The sequence below is a fragment of the Venturia canescens genome, chromosome 8 (genome assembly GCF_019457755.1).
Source record: "Venturia canescens isolate UGA chromosome 8, ASM1945775v1, whole genome shotgun sequence".
Lineage (NCBI taxonomy): Eukaryota > Metazoa > Arthropoda > Insecta > Hymenoptera > Ichneumonidae > Venturia > Venturia canescens.
The window spans coordinates 14265589-14281930 of NC_057428.1; the positions used below are offsets into that span (position 1 = coordinate 14265589).

General features: G+C 42.0%; 2 protein-coding genes across 6 annotated transcripts; one reads left to right on the forward strand and one right to left on the reverse strand.

The window, feature by feature from the left end:
* The first annotated feature begins 2260 nt into the window (after positions 1-2260).
* Positions 2261-13392, forward strand: LOC122414613 (uncharacterized). Of its 4 annotated transcripts, none has more exons than XM_043426048.1 (6): positions 2261-3039; positions 6166-6616; positions 8788-10729; positions 11112-11516; positions 11785-12170; positions 12258-13392. In XM_043426048.1, exons 2-6 carry the CDS (start codon positions 6323-6325, stop codon positions 12612-12614), a joined length of 3384 nt encoding a protein of 1127 aa, XP_043281983.1. In that variant the 5' UTR covers positions 2261-3039; positions 6166-6322; the 3' UTR covers positions 12615-13392. The 4 variants fall into 4 exon arrangements, with proteins under 4 accessions (XP_043281983.1, XP_043281987.1, XP_043281986.1 ...); XM_043426052.1 differs by having other exon boundaries at positions 2261-2554; XM_043426051.1 differs by lacking the exon at positions 2261-3039 and adding an exon at positions 4103-4122.
* LOC122414616 (protein HGH1 homolog) lies at positions 13290-16325 on the reverse strand. 2 transcript variants are annotated; one of them, XM_043426056.1, is made up of 5 exons: positions 15794-16325; positions 14544-14778; positions 14187-14420; positions 13605-14051; positions 13290-13514 (listed from the first exon to the last, which is right to left on the reverse strand). In XM_043426056.1, the coding sequence occupies exons 1-5, from the start codon at positions 15885-15887 to the stop codon at positions 13409-13411; spliced, it is 1116 nt and encodes a 371-aa protein (XP_043281991.1). In that variant the 5' UTR covers positions 15888-16325; the 3' UTR covers positions 13290-13408. The 2 variants fall into 2 exon arrangements, with proteins under 2 accessions (XP_043281991.1, XP_043281992.1); XM_043426057.1 differs by lacking the exon at positions 15794-16325 and adding an exon at positions 15263-15785.
* Positions 16326-16342: the final 17 nt, after the last annotated feature.

A 16342-nucleotide genomic window follows, 5' to 3' on the forward strand; every position in this document is an offset into this window, starting at 1 on the left:
AGAATTGAGACTTCCTGCATCGTTAATCATTTTTCAAAAATAAAAAAAAAAAAAAACATCGTTACGCGTAATATTTGAAAGGCAATCGATTTCTTCCGCGATGCTCTGAAAAAATGCAAAAATTTCGTCTCTTTCACTATGCATTTTTAATCGACGCCGTACTTTCGAATATGGCGTCATTTTTTCCTTCGGAGGATCAACGTTTCAGTCTCTTTTTTACACAAATTAATGATTTGCCACTTACAACGTGGTTAGTTTCCAGGCGATTTTGAATTTTTATATTTTTGGAAATACGAAATCGAGAAAGAAAATGTTGAATTTTGAATTAATTCTCACAGTCCCTTAGAGCAAACTACAACATTTTACTTTTCCACGTGAAAGCTTCGACGCTTTGCTCGTCGAAGCAAAGAGTCCTTTTGCTTATGACGTACTCCGTTATCGCAGTCGGCTCGGATACATTGCTCAACCGTAAAGAGGCGGCAATCCTGCAATATATACGTAAGACTTCCGGTTACGGACGAACGGTCCTCGGCGAAGGTAACGCGCAACAGCTGCCATTTCGCATAACGTCGTAGACCTTACATCGAGTTTAATAACAGCAACGGGAGCTTGGAGGAGTTTAGAAAAAGCTCATCCTTGCGTCATCGACAGTTAGGAAGAGTTTTACTCGCCGAGTATTTCGATCAAAATATTGAGTTTTATGGAGGCACTAAAATATGTTAGAACCATTAAAATCTTGGTGGAGCCCCCGACGAAATGTCAAGATAAACGAATTTATTCGTTCATCGACCAATCAATTTTTTGGAGCAACTGAAAAGTAGTTCTTTTTTGTGACCGGATCCGATTAGTTGGCATATAAGAAATTGTCACGCGATCGAGTTGAATTAATCGAATAATTTGTCACCGAACGAAAATTGTTGTTCGAAGCATGGATTTCCGTTCAGCGAAATTGAATTTGCTTCGAAGAACGGATTTCTGTGGTCGCATTTTTTCTTCGAATGTTCCATTTTGAGTTCGATTATATATATTCAAAGGAATAAAATTTCGTCAAAATTCTATTCCCTGATTCCATTTGGTATCGAGCGCAATTTTCTTTGCTGTTTCTCATGAAAAGACTCTCGGGAAAACTGAGATTAAAAACTGAGTCCGTTAAAATGGCATAGTTATTTGCGTTTTACGGTACGTCGTCCCGGGCATTCTCGCACGAGAGGCGAAAAAATCGCTGTGTGCTTTTAATTTCTATTCTATTCCACCGAGAACCATTAAATCCATCTGCTGTACCTCGATGAATATCCAGCCAAGAAATAGCTCCGAGTGCCACCAGGTTTGCCAACTGGCAGCGCTTCCAGCTCGTCTTAAGGGGCCTCTTAACATACTAAATCCGTACAATGCACATAAATCCAACTCGAAGGCACTCGCGCACTGGCTCGTTTTTTTCTCGTCTCTTGAAGCATTGTCGAGTGCTGATTTTTCGGAAATACAAAATACCTACAGGGCGAGCGCGCTCCGCGAGCTCCGAGTTTCAGCTTCCAATCTTTCCTCCTCGAAACTCCCATCAAAACGGACTGCAACGACTCAAATCAAACAAATTTTTCAGAAAAAATGAATTTCTCATTTCTCCTCATCAAAACCGTAAAAAAAAAGAGCGTTTCTGCAAACTTCATTCCTTCCCTTACGATTACGATTACGATTACGAAATGTTCGAGCTTCATAAAACCGTTGAAACTTAAAAAAAATCAAATCTCCTTACTTTTGTAGCTGCTCATGCGAATTTCAACTGTTGTGTACGATTTTTCAAGAATTTTATAAATAATCAGACTCGACTACGATTACAAAACGTTCGAGCTTGAGACAACCGTTGAAGCATTAAAAAAAAAAAAAAAAAACAAATTGCTGATTCCTGCAGCTCCTGATTTCAATTTCAATAATTCGGCACAATTTTAAAAGAACTTTATAAATAATCAGAAAGAGAAATATTGGTGCGAGATTCGAAGAGAAGATGAAAAAAAAAAAAAAAAAAAGATTGTGACGATTTTTCACGAAAACGCGAGAAAGAGTATCCAATCGAATATCGACACCCTGTGAGTGAAAATGATAACGCACGTATCTGTGTAAATACATTTGCTTGGGCACACATAAGTCGGTTGAATATAATATAGAGAAATAAGAAGGTAAAGCGCGTGTTTTGGAGTGCGCGCTCGGTTAGTATAACAGTACCGCAAAGACCACGCGAGTGTGAGTCTCGTCGGGGCGATCGCGGTAGTTGGTTGAAGGAGCTCGCGGAGCAGTACCGTTACCGGTTGGCGCATAAGCAGCCGAGAATCGGCACCGAGAGAAAGAGACGGATTGGAAGATAAAGCGCGAGCGAGGGAGGGGAGCGAGTGAGAAAGGGAGCCGCGGAATAAGTGAGAATCGGAGCGCAAGCGCGTGCGTGCGGGCGCAGTATTAGTGGGCTCTGGAAGAAGTGTTGAGCGAGGGAGAGAACGAAGATCGAGCCTCCCCGAAGCCGCCGAAGCTCCGTGAACGGCGGCCTCGAGAGATCTTCGCTGTTGAGGTACCAGAGGAGATTCGCGAAGCTCGGTACAGAGCAGGTCCGGCGGTGCTGAGTCGCGGATCTTAGCCCGCGGCGGACTCGTGTCGGCTTTTCCAGTCCGAGTTTGTGTCGCGCGAGAGACGCGGGTTCGGAGCTCGGTGCGGAAATCGAGTCGAGTTCGCGAGTTTCCATAGTTTCTGGGGAGCGAGATCGCGCCGGGAATCGAGCCCGAATAATTGGAGGCCGCGACGATCTCCGATTCCAGTTTCGACAGTCGCGGCCCACTTTTCCCGATCATGACTCGAAACCCCGGGACAAAAGTCGCGCTCAACTTGCGCCAGGAGTTGGAGCCAGCGCGGGTGAAACCGGCGGTAAGATCGTGAATCGACGGACTCGAGTGCGCGAGAATCCAGCCAGGGCGTCGTCGATCCCAACCGATTTGGGCGCACCTGCCCCAGCCGGATACAGTTCGCATTCCCTCGTGCGGTGGGCGTCCCGGAAGCAGGGTAACCAAAACCGTTTTTTCTGAGCAATCCCAAACCTGCTCCGAATCATCCGCTTAACCCCCCCTTAATCCGGCCCCCGTAGCCGCGAGGGTGGAACGCCCCAGAGACAGGCGCTCGCGACAAAAATAAGCAGTCGAACTCGCGGTACGCTACTTATGAAAAAAATGTGAGACACTCGGAGTTCCGTTGGTATAACGCGCACTCAACGAGATAAGTCGCTTTTAAAAGTGTGTCATCTTCTATCTCGCTTCGTTAATATGCTTACACACCGCAAATATGGGGGGCTCCTGCTCGGACACGGCCTTGGAAGAAGCGACGAGCCATATAATTTAACCAGACCCGCACACCGCCGCCGTCAGCGCGCGTATCTTCGCATTGTATTCTGTGCTTTCCGATAATCGAGTTCTTGACTCAAACACGCCATATCCACGCGCATTATCATATCCGCGCGTACCAAACTCCCATTCCTTCAGTCCGGCGCTCGAGCCCCAGATAAAAATTCCGCTCGTTCGTAACACTAAATCGAATAGCGTAAAAACCGAAAATCTTAGCATCTTCGAGGATTTGAAAACGAGCTCGGAAGCGTCCCGCAAAAGTTTCCGAGGCTTCGCGAAGCTTTCCGGTGGCCGGTTAATCTTCAGTTCTCGTTCATTATTGTTCCGGTCGTTCGATCCATCGACCAATCTGAACTTTACCAGTGGGAATATCGTTAACCGTCGTCAGTCCCGGAGGGTTGTGAATTCGGCGGGGCGAGAGCGAATCTCGCCTCGTTTCGATCTCCTCGCGCGAAAGTTCCCTTTTTTCCGTCCCCCGAGTTATCCGTAAATCGAACGCACGCCAAGACAAAAAGACCCACGTTTTTACCGACTCGGAATAAAGCGGCTGCGCCGGCCGCGCTCCGCAGCATCGACCCCGTGGTGGAAAAGCATCCCGCCGCATGGGATATTTAATCGTGACGGAATATGCGCGCGAGAATACACTTACGGATGAGTACGAAATACGCTGCGTGCGTGCGCCGCCGGAGAAATTTGTGCCAATTTTCATGCTTCGCCGTCTTCTTTCATCGGACGCGATTTTTATGAGGTACCCCAGAGAGAACGAGATCTAATGAAAATGATAATGAAGCGAGCACCAACTTGTTCGCCGAATAGCTCAATCCCGCTAATTGATTTCTCTCTCCTTCTCTTATTTCAACGCTTTTTATTAATCAGGACACTAATTTTCTAATCGGCCGAGGTTTACGGGCCTACGATTAGTGTAAACGTTTAAATTTTACCTGTTTTACTTTGTTTATTTTATAAATAATAATTGGTTGGATGGATTTGCATAAAACCTTGTACACGTCTTTTACATACTCAGAAGTACTGAAAAATTTATTGGAAACGTTTTTTTAATGCTGCATTTTTGTACAGCGGTGTGTTTGAAAATACCACCCCATGAATGATGGCGTTGAGAGCAAAACGGAAAGAGTTTTTATCCCAGCGACTTGATTCAAATCGCACTTTGTAGGGAAAACGTATGTTTTCGGCATTACGCAGATGTTTTTTGATAACTTTGCTTTTTTTTTCTTTCTTTTATAAACAGTTTTCTACTGAGAAATCCACAAAATTGTGATTTTTTTCTTCAAATGGTCAGCATTTTTTTTCTCAACGATATTTTGAAAATCCACTATGTTGCGCGACAGCTAATAGTACACGTTTTAACAATCTTTTTGGTTTTTTCTCCTCAGCCTAAAAGGCAAGAATGTCTTTAATTAATAATAATAATGATTTTTGTCCTGAGATGTTGCGTTTTTGAGATTTGCTGTCAATGCCGACTCGAGGAGTGCCATTTTCAGTGCACCATTGTACAAATAAAAGGAGGTAATATTGTTGATTGGACCATAATAAGTTTCTATTTTTTTAAATTAATTGAATCATTTAAATTTATACTGTTTTGTCATTTTTATTTTGAAAGTGATTTGATTTAAAAAAATTATAAATTAAATTAAAAATAGAAAAGAATTTCTTTAACATTTTTCCAGTACCTCTGAATATGTGAAAGATTATTTGTACAATTTTTTATTCAAATCCATCCAACCAATTTTTATTTATAAAATAAACAAACAACACCCAAAATCCCATAATTTACACTGTTCAGAGGGTGAAAAAAAGCATTTTGAACAGCCAAATTCATGTTTTTTCTTTCCCTTTGCAAATTTCTTTCAACGAAAATGTTTTCCTGATGCTCTGGAAAATTGAACTTGTTGTTGATCAACGAATTTCTTGAGCCTGAAAATTCGGTGTTCGCATCGACAAATTGTTTGCTGACTCGGTGAATTTCACGTCGTTCGCACCTTTCGTTTGAAGATTCTGTCGACGAATTTTATTTTCCGAAGTGCGAAATCGAACACAAGAGTGTTTTAAAATTGGGAGCGATGGGACTCATTGTGTCGCGTCACATGTGCACGTTTGTGCTCAAGAGATTCCCCGTTACTCCGCATCCGCGAACGCAGCATCGCGCGTTTGCCCCTCTCTTCCGCTGAGAAACGAATTCGAATGATCGTATAAGAAAGATCGTTTAAATTTTTAACGGTATACGCAAGAGCCCGGCGGGATCGTGGGCCGAAACGAATCGGGTTTTTCGCGGATCGTAAATAAATATATTATCCCGCTATTGTTAATTGAATAACTCGTTGAATTTCTCGCTCATATTTGAAGGGGAATTCTATGTGATTTCTAAATTAGCACGTGCGTTGAAAGTTGCTTGGAAATTGATAAAAATTCAGTTGTTCGTTCGGCTTCGAGTGAAACGAACCGCAAGGAAAACGAACGAATTTTTATTCATTTTCGAATCGAATATTTACGGTGGCAAAATTTCAGCGAATCAGGATTCTTTCGTCCCAGTAAATGAGTAAATTTGCTTCGTCGATAGTCGAACGTTCTCTCTCGAGCCGCGTTGGAGTCGCTGAGTTAATTAGCAGGAAAAATGCACGAGTTCGTTCGAAAAACGTGACGGTCGTTCGCTGTCAAGGGTTTTTAGCCCAGAGGAACGTTGGTACGTTCCTCTGGGCTAAAAATATACTAAATAATGGATAAATTTGGAGTTTTGGAAATGGAAAGTTTTTATGAATTGAATTCCTTTCAGAAATGGCTTTGCCAAACGAGAGCGATGCCAAAACGGACGAGAAAGTTTTTGTGCTCGGATGCTGGAGACTGCGATGAGATAGAAATCGATTAAGGAGGTTTCGGCCGGCAAAGAAGGCAGAAATTTAATAATCGAGAGGAGAAAAAAGGAGGAAAAAATGGTGTCGTGCTACGAGGAAGGATTCAGACTCGCTGACGCCGCGTCAGAGTGTTCGATGCGAAGCAAAGCTCGGATCGATACACTTTTCGAAGACACGAGATCGATTTGCAGCTCGATCCCCGGTGGCTGGGGGGCAGCGACGATCGATCATTATTCCCTCGACACCAATGAAATGAGCTCGGAAGAACAAGTTCGGGCGAACGGCGCGGTCCAGGCCCGAATCGAAGCGATGTTTGCCTCGGTCGAGGCTGAAACTGGCACACTTGGAAAATCTGCAGCAGCTGTACTTCCGGTAATTTTACATCTCACCTTTACTCCTTTCAGAATGCATTTTTTGTGCTCTTGTGAGAAGGATCCGACCGAAAAATTGTCCATGAATTTGGTATTTCGAGATGAATTCGAGTCGCTGAAAAAAGGATGAAAAAATTCATTGAAATTCTTGTCAATTTTTAAACCAGATTCTCTGGATAATTTTTTGTTAACCAACAAATCATTGAACCAATTTTTTGTCGCGTTTGGGACGAGATTCAATAAAAAATGTATTTTTTTGTGGTCAAGGATTTAAAAAAATTAATAATCTGAAGGCAAAAGCATCGAAAAATCTCAACCCATAAAAATAATCAGATACAAAGAATGAAACTGGAGTAATCGACTTAAATCGTTAATTAATGCACTCTTGTCTAATCGTATTCCATTTTAATAGAGTTTAAAAGTACTTGACCGAATACATACAGAGCGAAAGTTGCTTTTGTTTCCACATTGGTGGTTAAGACAATCTAACGCTATGCTCTCCAGCCTCGCAATAAATCAAAGGATGCTTCATTTCGATTTTAACTCTCGACTGCTCCCAGGCCAAAAAGTTATGCGTTTCACTGCGATCAGCTGTCCCGAAGCCATTTTTTCGTCGCCTGTTCTCTGAGAAACTGTGATAAATCTGTTGACCCATTTTTTCCGAACCTCAATCCATTGAGAAACTGCCTAGTGACACGAAAATATCGAAAAAGTGTCCATGAAAGTTGGTTTTTTCAATTCAGTACTCAAAATTCAAAAATCGAAAAAATTTGCGATCGATTTTTGCAAAGTTGAATTGCCCTCGGAAGGCAATACTTCAATTTTTCATGAATTTTCAAAGTTTTTCATAAATTTCTCCAAATCTTTCGAGTCTTCAATGAATTTTTCCAAATTTTTACAACGCTCGTGGAATTGTAAAACTGACGAAAGAAATTAGAGAAACCAAAGAATGAAAATGTGCGAAAAAAATGAATTTGTTTGGCCGAGTTAGATACGGACTGAAATTTATAAATAATTATTGACAAAAAGCAGCAGTAAGAGGAGAGTTGAGAAAAGGACAAAAAATGTTGAAGCCTCCACATGCACTGCACGCTCAGTTGCTACATTTTCACTTATGGTAATGACGCCATTCAAATCTCTTGGACTCGCTTTTATTTTCCGTAAGTAAGCCCAAGAAAACTCGACCACTTTTTTTCTCCGCTCAAACAAACGCGGCTTTACTTTCCAAACGTGTTCGCTGTACATTAGAAATTAGCTCTACTTCGAGCAGGCACTTATTAAGTTACCGTAACGAAAACAGCCCTTATACGATTTTTCGATGTCCAATCAATGTAGAAAAGAAATAATAAAAAGAATTTCAATTTATTTCGAATTAATTGACAATCGTTGGACCGCAATAACATTGTCAAAACGATTTCTACAAAATTTTTCTCAACTTTGGTTTTCTATTCGAAAAACATGAATTTAATTTGTATTTGAATCGCTCAAGTTCTCTCGTTAGGTGACTTGACACAGTTTTTCATCGAGCCAATCAACGATTTTGGTTGGAAAATGTTTTTCCATCAAACGTGAGTTTTGAAATCGAAATTTTGGTGTTATGCGGTTTATAAATTAGTTTGCAAACAATCGAATGTGTAGATGGTTACTCACACGTAACGACAACTCTCTTTCAATTTTCTCTCTTTCGAGATACCATGTTTCTTTTTGTTTCAATAATTTCCACGTCGTTCACTTTTATCCCTGAACAGTAGCCATACAGTGAAAGCAGCAGAGCGTGCAGCTTGGCGATGCAAGATATCCGCGTCGAAAGATGCGAATTCGCTAAGAATTGGCTGTCCGTTAAATTCCCCTTCGCTGAGGCTTCGGAATTTCTTTCAACATTTCTCAACAACATTTCCTGTATTTCATCTTTTAGCCTCGATTGTTCTTATTATCGGAGATACACAAATTTGGTCAGTTTTTCGTGTACTTTCGTGCGACAAACAGACCCAATGACTTGACAGTTTCGACTAAATTGAAATAAACTTCTGAAAACGCTTCGAGAGCAACGTCGCAAGTTGCTGCTCGATTTTTCGCTTAATCCGGGAATACCCTGACGCTTGAATGAAAAATCGTATAAAAAAACTTAAATTTTGCAGGATATTTTCGAACCAATCATTCAAACGATTTCAGGTTCGGTACATGGGTGCAGCGCCGGTGGGCGGTCGCGTCGCGAGTGTCCGAGGTTTGCAAGAGCCACTTCGTCAATTATTGGAGCGAGTGGAGGACTCGACGAGCGCAGAGTTGGAAATTTCGAGGCGGGGTTTGACGTTCCGAGGTTCGGAGATGAGCGAAAAAACGAATCCTTTTCGTCGCATAGCGGTCTGGAGTGCTCTTCGGCTCCGTTCGAAAGCGTCATCGAAGGACGAGGAAGTGACGCACGCGTTTTTGCCGCTGGTGACAGAAGAGCAGAAGCTACCGAGAGGCGGGACGGAGGAGAAGCACGCGGATCTTTACAGAGTGATGAAGGGAGTGAAATGCGACACGAAGGATTATCCGCCGATATTTGCGGTAGTGATGCGTCGTCCGGGGGCGGTGAGACTCCTCGAGTGTCACGCATTCGCGTGTAAAACGGAAGAAGACGCGGTGGCAGCCGCGGCGACGCTCTATCGTGCGCTGTTGGCGGATCTGGACGCGAATCGTCGACGACCGAGGCAGAGCAACGGTTTGGGCTGCGTCAGTTTGGCCTCGGTAGCCTCCAGTTTCCCGGAGCCCTCGATCCTCGGCTCCTACACTCAAAACTCGAGGATATCGCTGTCCACGTCCCCCGGAACGCCTGCACATCCGGTCCGTCCACCGAGGTCGAAGAAGACCTCAACATTTGGAGCCGACAAAGTATCGCTGCGCTCCGCCAAGCCTGAAAGCATCAATAGGTCAAAAGGTAAAATAAAAAAAGTATCGGAAATCAAAGCCGAGGATATTCTCGAAGCGAGGAGCCGGAAATTATCAGCTTCGAGAATAGCCGCGCTGAAAGAACTTCGGGACGGAAAAATCGTTCCGATCAACGATAAAAAAACAAATAACAAAACTCAGAACGAACCCTTCGAGAGGGAGTCTGGGAACGAGGAACTCAAGAATCTGAATAACAAACTTCGGCACCGCGACATCACGAGGGTCAATGAGCCTCGAGAAAAATCCCTCAATTATGCCTTTAAAAGCGCTTACACCGGAGAAAGGCTTCTCAACAATTATGAACAATTACCTAAAATCAGTAAATCCTTCGATTATCAAAACAATCCGGAAGTGAATTATTCGTTCGTCGAAAGAAATGGGAGTATCACTGACGAGCTGGTACTGGACGAGAAAAACAGTGATTTTTACGAGTCGAACGAGGTTTCCTACGAGCTGAATCGGCCCAGGGAGTACAGCGACTCGAGAGCCCGTAGTTCGAATAAAAAACGAGAAACTTCACATCCGGTATCGGCGACTCCGTCGAGAAGTCGAGAAAACTCGATGTACGAGAGCGTCCGAGCTCTGGACAAACGTAGCACTCGCGAGAAAATGTACGAAGAGCATTTTAAGGACGTAGACAAAATTTACAGTCTCGGGCCCGAGGAGATCTCGAGACCGGGATCGAGGAAGATTAGGAAAAATTCTGAGAACGAGGAAAACTTTTCGTTTTCGAGAGCCAGTAGATCCAGCAACGTAGAGGAAAAAAAACCGGTGGGAAATCCACGATCCGGAGGAAGATTGAGCAGAGTAAATACGATGGACATGCCCTTGAGAAATAATCAAAGTGGGTTTTCAAGGTCAAGGGAAAACGAGGATCAGTCAAATGTACGAAAACGAACGAGAGCGGGAAGTGAACCACCGTTCAGCAGAACCGAGGACGCTGTCAAAAGTCATCGCCAAGAATCGAAATTGAAAAGATCGCAGAGCGATCTGGAGATCGACAGAGGCGACCCGATGACGAGAGTCGAATTGCCTAGACGCGGCAGTTTTCTCAAACCCGGAAGTGCCCGGTTACCTAACAACGTTAGCGGCGGAACTCCCCTCGGGTTCACCGAACTGTTCGACGAGTTTCGTAACCAGGAAGGACTAACCAGCGTCGACGACATTCTCGCTGCGATTATCGGTGAGTATTCAAAGTTCGAGGACCATCAAGCCAACAGCTTCGCAGCAGTCTCGCTCGAAAATTAAATTTTTCTTCAATATTCGAAAACTTGGATACGACTGACAAAATAATCTCGTAACCGTAGTTACATTATTCAGGCATCAGCAACAATTCATTTTCGAGAGAAAAAAGTGGAATTTCAAGTTCAGAGTGACCGAAATTATAGCATTTTTTTTATCCAATTGCTATTTCATTGAATTCTGTTCGCGCAATTACGTTAGAGTGCCTTTTAAAATTGTACAGAAAGTCGTTCTCACGAGACTGTTACGTGCATCCTTGCCAGACGTCTCGAACACTCAGAATTATGTAATTTTTGTTGATTTTGCTCGCTCATGATTCTCAGATCCCGAAGGAATGTCGTTCAACGATCTTAAGCCGCTGTACAAAGAGTTTCTGTTGAAATTAGCAGCGACCTTGACGCAGGATGAATTGTATGAGAGATCAGCGAGTATAATGAGGCGTCGTCGTCGTCCACAGCGAAGACGATCGACCAGGAAGCCCTGTCTTCTCGGCCGAGCTATCAGACGGTCGGTGTCGAGGCTCAAAGGCGGCCCTACAGAGTTCACCTCCGTTATATTTCCAGCGAGGAAACTGAACGACAGCTTCGACAGCAGCTCCTCGTGTGAGGCACGGAACAATCGAAAAAATTCCGCTCGCGTTTTGGCCAGTCGTCTGTCGAGAAAACGCTCGTCCTGGAGAAACAAAAAATCCGTTGTTACACAAACTACGTCCGAGGACAGTGACACTTGTGAGTTTTTCTCGTTCTAATTTTATATAAAATCGAAAAACGAATATTTTTCAGTAGCAACGCGATTTCATTTGTTTTGACTCTCATGCCAGCTCTAAAGTTATTATCGAATGCAATGATTTCAGGCGAAACATGCAAAAACACGTTCGAAACCGTAAAATTGTTTGTGAAGTATCGAACATTCATCGATAATGCAAAGAAGAGGAAATGAAAAGCAACGAAACGAGTGTTTTACGAATTAAAAAGCGGTTATTGACGATTTTTCAAGGTCGTCGCTTGGTTCGAAGTGGTGGAGCCGGCGCAAACCGGAGTAGCAGCGGTTACGTGAGCTGTAGCGAGTGTAGCTACGATTCGGAGTCGTGCACGTGCGTCTCGGCGGACAAGTGTTACTGCTCGTTGTCGCGTCGAGTTCCGACCGAGCCGGAAGCAGCGAACAACACTCTCGTTTGCGCCTGCGACACGGACAGCTGTTCCGACAGTAACAAGTGTTACTGCGCTCGAAAAGCTTCTCAACCGACGATTTTGGAGCAACTACGGCAACGTGGAATCGTCCCCTCGGAGAGTTCATTGAGCAGAGCTGGGAGTCCCGAACGAGGAAAGACGTCAAAGATCAATCGGAGTCACGCGTCGTCGAAGAGTTTAGAATTTCTGAAAGTAAGTTAAAAAGCCGTTAACTTTGAAGACAAAAATTATTAATTTTAATCGAAGCTTTTCTTTGACCTCGAAATTCACTTCTCAAAGGTTCGTCCATCCCCAGGACGCAGCAGCTCGGATAATCTTGCTCTGGACTACGATCTTTTCAGTCCAGGCAAAAAGTCACAGCATTCGCCGGCAGGAAGTGAAAAAGTATTGGTCGTGAGTGCTCGAGACCCTCAAGGTCGTTTAGTTTACGTGGGGGGTACGGAGAGAGACAAAAAGTCATTTGAGAAAGGATCAAATCGAAGCGAAGCTCACCACGAGGCGTTGTCGATTAAGAAAAGCGCTGAAATCGCAGCTGTTTTCGGGCCTGGTTCCGTCCGGGGCTGTCGAAGAGCCTCGAGTATTACGAGTGCTCGAAGCTCGGTCAGTCTAGAAGCTGGATTGGGTTATTTACCTTGAACTGGCTTGAAACACAGATAAAAATAAAAAGGAAGTAAAGCAAATAAGTAAATAAAAAAAACTGCGCGCATAAAGACTTGATTTCCACTAGAAAAATCATATAAATAATATATCGAAAAATTAAATAATAATAAAAAATAAGGAAAAATCAAATGATGATGAAAATAAAATATGAAGAAATAGTAACTAGAGACGAGAGCAAATATCGTGATATTTGACCACGAGCCAGTATTTTTTTTTGATTCTGGATTCATTAGCTTGTGCTCACTTCTGTATTGTACCTGCGAATAAAAAGTAGCGATTACAGTGAATAAATAAGAACGAAACACAATTCTTCAATAGAATTTGTCGATTTTGAACGAGCGTTGTTCGAATTCATCGCTATCAATTGTTCTTCAACTTGAGTCGGTCAAATTAATCCTGAATCATTAATCCATGCACAAAATCTTGTTACAATCGTTTCATGAATTCAGCACCGGTTTGGCAATCTCAATTTGGAAGTCCCGAAACCCGAAACGAGCCTCAATGTTCGATTCCATTTCGTCGAGATTGTATTTATTTTTCCTAATCTGCTACAATGGACCTGATAACTTTAACGAGTATCAATCGAGGGACCGTGCAATAATTGCGGATTCTAAGAAAAATCTCGCAGAGCTAACATATTAAAAGTCCTGGTTATTTTAAACACTTTTATATACAATAATCTATTGTATTTAGATAGTATTACAAGTTTTTTTGATTTTTTAACGTTATAAATATATACAAATTTCGCATTTTATTACCACTGCTCGATTTTATTCACCATTGACAAAATCCTCATCCATTTTTTTGAACTTTTCTACATATTTGGTAGGAACGTCGACGTCTTTTATGTTGTCCAAACCGATTTCATCCTCAGTCCTGAAAATTGGATGAAAAATTTTCAAATAAGATTCCCAGAATTTTTCATTTTTATGGGATGATTAAAGTGAAATTGAAAAAAAATCTTACCGGATAAGAATATCAACGACATTTTCACAGGCAAGGAGAACAGCGCGATCTTTTTCAGCTTTGTGAAATTCCCGAAGGATGATGTATGCGTTTTTATCACGAATAAATTGTCGTCCCTGCTTTGTTGTACACAGCAGACCAATTGCTTCAAGAAGCATAATCTTTATATCAGGATCGCTTTCGCGTTTCTTTGTTTCTGGTAAATATTGCAAATCCAATGGCAATTTATTGCTATCTTCCTCATCAAATTCCTCCGGTCCAGCCAACGGTAAAAGAAGATATGGCAGAATGTCGATTTCGGGGCTCAACAGCCACGAATGATTGTCCGTGTCGAAACAACAATTCTTAAGGGTTCCTACAATACCACCGCGTCTAACTATACTGTCCGGGTATTCGGTGAAGGGCAGAAGCCTCTGAATAGGACGTAGTTCTATGTCCATCAAGAATCTACAGCCAAAACCAAAGGAGCGTTACTTTTCCATTATTTTTGGAAGAATTGCACATTTTATTATAGTTGTGAAAAATTGTTTGAGTAAAGTCATTTAAAGGATTTTTTCATAAACCCAAACAATACTTGCTAACCTTCTGACATCCGGAGACTGACTAAGATTACTAAAGACAGGTCCCAAATAATGTAGATTGGCACCAACATTATTGTACTGCGTTGCAGTGAATGCTGCGACAATGGAGTCCCAAGAAAATCCACTGTTTTCAAAAAGAGTTACCATCCGGTTGACGAGACTAGATGGTCTCGTCATATTGGACAAGATCATGCAGCAAGGATCTGCCAGAACACTGTTTTTATCCATAATGAATCTGCAAACAGAATCTCTCGTTGAAGACAGGAAGAAAACAATTGAACCTTATGAAAATACAGAATTTCCACTACTCGGAAGCAATTTGAGATTTCGAAACTTCCAAAAAACATCAAAATTCTACCTAACGCAAACATGTACCAGATGTTCGGTCTGGTCCTTTTTGGAAGCTGCTTTCGAAGCTTCGGATACATGCAGAAGCTCCTTAGCTCCATCCTCATCTCCAGATATATTGACCAGCGCAAGAGCAGCATCTTTTGCCACAGCAGTAGTTTTGTCTTGTATAAGAATCACCAACTGCTGCAGTACTTTTGAATGGCCTTGGAGGAGGTCACGACCTTTTGCAGTTCCTGTTATGCCTAAAGATAATTATTTCAGTCAGATCAATTAGATCAAAGAAACAAGAAACAATCAAAGAACAAAAAGGATCAAAGAACCTCTTCTATGAATCTATCAAAATATTGGAGCTCCTTCCAGTTACAATGACAGTTTTGGTCTGACTCAAAATTTTTTTGGATATTTCTTTCTCGGAGAATAATAAGCATTATTTTATCATTTAATCATTTTTTTGGAATGTGTTAAAAAAAAAACAAAACAAAGTGTAGTGCATCAGGACTTTGGTCTCAAATGATTGAATCGTAGAACAGATGATTAATTTTGTGATTAATGTTTCTAAAAACGTTTGCAAAATCTGCAGATGATAACATGACATAGGTGACAGTACAATAATTTTTCAGGTTTCTCAATCTCGAACAGTGGATACTGTCCGGAGATGCGTTGCTGTTCGGAATTTCTCATTGTTTAAACAGTAGAAATATTCAGTAGTAATTTCGAACGACTCACTTAAAACATGCTGAAGTGCAATAACTTTCAAATCCAGTCTGGCGTTAACGTCCAAAAATTGTAATATTTCACCGAGAGCCTCCATTATTTAATGTTTGAATTGTGATATGTATGCACTGACTAAATAATTTCAACTACATCAACCTTCAAATTAACCCCAAAATATCAAAACCACGTGCCCATGATGTTGAAAAGCCAATATTAACAATTTTTTTTTCATTAAACACTGTTGAAAAACGATGACAGAATTATGTCTCAACTGAAGCACTGAAGTGATAATTATTGTGATCACGATTTGAAATGTATAGCAGCAAGAATTTCGTAATGATATTGATAAAAAAATAGGTTATAATTTGGAATTGAAAATATTAATGTTAAAGTTGCGCCGTCAGGTGTCGGTGCAAGCCGGCGAAATCAACGATGCAGTATACTCAATTTTTGACGCGAAATTAAAAAATGTATTAAAAACATAAAAAATAGAGAAAAAGAGAGAGCAAGAAAATTGACAGAAACATAAAAATTATGAAGTACACAAATCGTGATTGGATACTATGAAGTGTAAATGTTGTTTGAGCCAATAAGAGAAGCCGAGACTCTCAACATCCGGAGAAGCAGAGTCGTTCATTGGTACATTTGGAATAGCAACGTCCGGTGTGCTGGAGCGCTATTGGTCGATGGAGAAATACACTTCGATACCCGGGGAAAGTCCATTTCGTTACACAGGGATGTTGGGCAGCATCGCCGAAAATCAAGCTCGTAAGAGAGAGAGAGGGAGAGAGAGATATAGCTAAACGGGTAGAGGGGATAAAGAATGGAAAGAAAATCAATCCACAAATGAGATTTAATCACTCAATAGCGTAGAATCTCGAAACAAATTTGACGACGAGAAACTAAAATCTCAGGACGTCGGGTTTGAAACGATAGTTATGGAAAAAAAATCAATCTCCGGCGATCGAGAAGGAATAAAAAAATATGCGAGATCTAACAACCGCGAACGCGCGATAGTGGTACGAGACCAGAACGCGACGAGGAAGCGAGCACGATGTAGTCGATGTACAACGACGATGGGGACGACGACGT